This window comes from Suillus subaureus (assembly GCF_016647635.1).
Source record: "Suillus subaureus strain MN1 chromosome Unknown BJ212scaffold_543, whole genome shotgun sequence".
Taxonomy (NCBI): Eukaryota; Fungi; Basidiomycota; class Agaricomycetes; order Boletales; family Suillaceae; genus Suillus; species Suillus subaureus.
In genome coordinates, this window is record NW_024539099.1 from 7,347 (window position 1) to 10,297 (window position 2,951).

Here is a 2,951-nt window from a genome sequence, read left to right on the forward strand (position 1 = left end):
CTCCTAGTTCCCACTTTGACCTTCTGCACCCTCCTGTCGCCCTTACGCGATCGCTTACTCCCTCAACCTCCTGCACTTCCACAGCCTCCACGTCCCAAGGGCAACATCCTGTAACCTCTCACTACCTGGGCACGCCAACACGGATTCTTCCTCGCCCTTCCACGCTGCCGCCGCAGCCTACCACAGTCTCCCGCTGTTCGCTTCGACCTCCTGCACTTTCTTGTCATTCTAGGTGCCTCGCGCGGCCGCCTGTAATATTTGGTTTTTGCCCTGGTAAGCATCCTGGTTCCACAATCCTCATCTCGTTCCCTTCATACTATCCATTCGACCTATTTTATTGCATATTGTGTTTTATATGGTCAGACGATTTTTCAAAATATAGCCTTGGATGACGAGAAGATCCAGGATTACGGTCCCATCGGCGTACTGAACCGCGAACTCGAAGTGCGCGTGGGTCAGCGTGACAAAGGTCCTATTTCATTTAAAGAACGTGGACCTAGCCTCAATGCTGTGACCAATGTGCTTGGTGGCTACTTGGATCAGTACCACGTGTCTCCAAGATTCCTACGAGGATGGAAAGTATTCTGATCCAGTAGTCGAGATGAAGCTGTGCAATCCTATGCTCGCTGAGTTCAGCCCCACGGATGCACTGGTTTCTTTTCGCACCCAATTCAAAGCCTACATCAAGGGCGAGGACCCATTCAATCGGAAGATGAGAACGAACGAAAGTGCTCTCGGCTGGTGGAAAGCATTGCAAAAGGACGAGTTAGCTAATGTTCTTGCGGTAAGTCTGTGAGGCTCCCGCATCCAAGACAAGTGACTAAGTATCTTGACAGGCTCTCGCAATCAAGGCTTTTTCAGTGTCTCCGACATCCATGCCAGATGAACGCACCATGTCGACGATTACTTGGCTCAACTCTCCTCAACGAAGTAGGCAGGAAATTGGTACTCTTCAAGATCATATCAAAATCCGACAATGGCATCGTTTCGATTATAATGTGAGTGACAATTTTCGTGCGTTCTTCTCGATCTCATCAGTCCACAGAAATTGAAAACACCGTACAAACCTCTCGTCAAGTGGCGTGATATGGAATCCACTATCCTTGGCAAGCGTCCTGCCGAAGATTTGCCTCCCGCTGGTCGAATGCCTCCTCCACCTGAAGCGAGAACAGTGGTCTCGGACTTGGACTCGGAAGATGAGTTTGACGATGGCGCAGATTGGTTGGATGGTCCAGCTGCTCCTTCACAGTTTAAGACAGCGGAAAAAGACTCGTTTGTGCTTGCAGCATCCAGTGGTATCGATTTACGCGCACCCTACCTGCGTGAACTGCTCGATTCAATCGGAAAACAACCTGCGCACCCGGGTTCCGGACCAACAAAGAAGGCTGCCGCTAAAAACCTGTCCTCGTCTGTCCCCGACCCTTCTGCTTGGGACGAGTGGAAATAATTCACCTAATTCACCCTAATTCACAGTACATTTGGCCTAATTCACCTGTAAATTAGCGTTGATTTACAAACCTGTTAATTTACTGTAATTCACGTTGGTGAATCTGAAGCCTCTGGGCGCATTGCTAATTTACCCTGTGAATCTCGGACAGTTCCTAATTGACCGTACGCTAATGATATTGTAAACTCTAGCATTGACTAGAATCGAGTGCTTGCCACGGTTCATAAGCACCACCCGAACGACACGCGCATTCTTCACCTAGGAGAAGGCTTAAATGCATGGTTAAGTAGGTACGTACATTTCGTGCATAGCGACTTAGTATACCTTGAAGCAAATGTGTTGGGGGTGTCCTGGGGTCTTAAACTCTGTGAATGCCGTAAGGGTGATCGGACTTCATCACATTCATTTGCAGTGTTTCGACCTCTCCGGGTCAGTGAAACCGAAGAGGCTTCGGTCTGTGACCGAACGAACATTTAAATGCCCATGTCTACTACCCTGGCCAACTTGGGTCCAAGATCGATAACGTTATATTTCTGTCTCATTTTTCTTTCTTCCACTTACAACTTCAGCATCCCCTGCTGACCGCTCACTCAAGTCGCTTGAACGAGATTTATCTCGACTCTCAAGATGACAAGCCGCTCATTTAATCAGTCATTCTTTTCAATTACTTTAACAGAGGGTAGCACAGACTCGTTCCGCAAGGGCAGCATCGAGACGAATTTTCATATAGAGGAAAAACAAATTGTCGAGGAGCTCAATCCGGGAGAAAGAGCGCGTATCCTGCGCAAGCTCGATTGGCATTTGTTACCGTTCGTGTCGTTATTATACATGTTGTCATTCTTGTGAGTCTTTCAAACGCTTGCCTTGTCTAGTCCTGCTTCATACTTTATGCTGCCTTCAGAGATCGGGCCAATGTCGGTAAGTTGTGGGATATACACATTATGCTCTCCGTTCATCACCATCACCACTCGCAGGAAACGCGAAAGTTGCTGGCATGTCTCAAGACCTGCATTTGGTCGGCTTCAGGTACAACATTGCTGCAGCCGTCTTTTTTGTGCGTGATATGCCATGGTCACTCCGCTCAATACCCATGTGCCTTCTCTAGATACTGTATAGTTTTGCCGAGGTTCCCTCGTATGTTTAACACATCAAGAATAACATGTCCATTCTCAATGTTTGTATAGGAACATCGCGCTGAAGCTATTCAGACCATCACGCTGGAGTGCGTTTACCTCAACCTTGTTTTCCTCACCGCCTGATATCTATTCCAGTACCGACTATCATGATCGCGTGGGGTCTCGTGATGACCCTCATGTGCCTCGTCGATTCATTTCGATCTCTTGTCATGTGCGTAGAGCTTGCCCATATGGTGAAAGCAGACACATTAACTAGGCAACGGTAGAGCTCGACTGTTCCTAGGCTTGACAGAAGCAGGTTTGTTCCCTGGAGTGACCTACTACATCTCTCTCTGGTATCACGATCTGAACAGTCCAAACGCATTGCC

General features: G+C 48.1%; 1 protein-coding gene across 1 annotated transcript; it reads left to right on the forward strand.

The window, feature by feature from the left end:
* The first annotated feature begins 399 nt into the window (after positions 1–399).
* On the forward strand, positions 400–941 carry BJ212DRAFT_874996 (uncharacterized protein). The gene has a single exon (XM_041344255.1). The coding sequence runs from the start codon at positions 518–520 to the stop codon at positions 794–796; it is 279 nt and encodes a 92-aa protein (XP_041184876.1). The 5' UTR covers positions 400–517; the 3' UTR covers positions 797–941.
* The last annotated feature ends 2,010 nt before the right edge of the window (positions 942–2,951 follow it).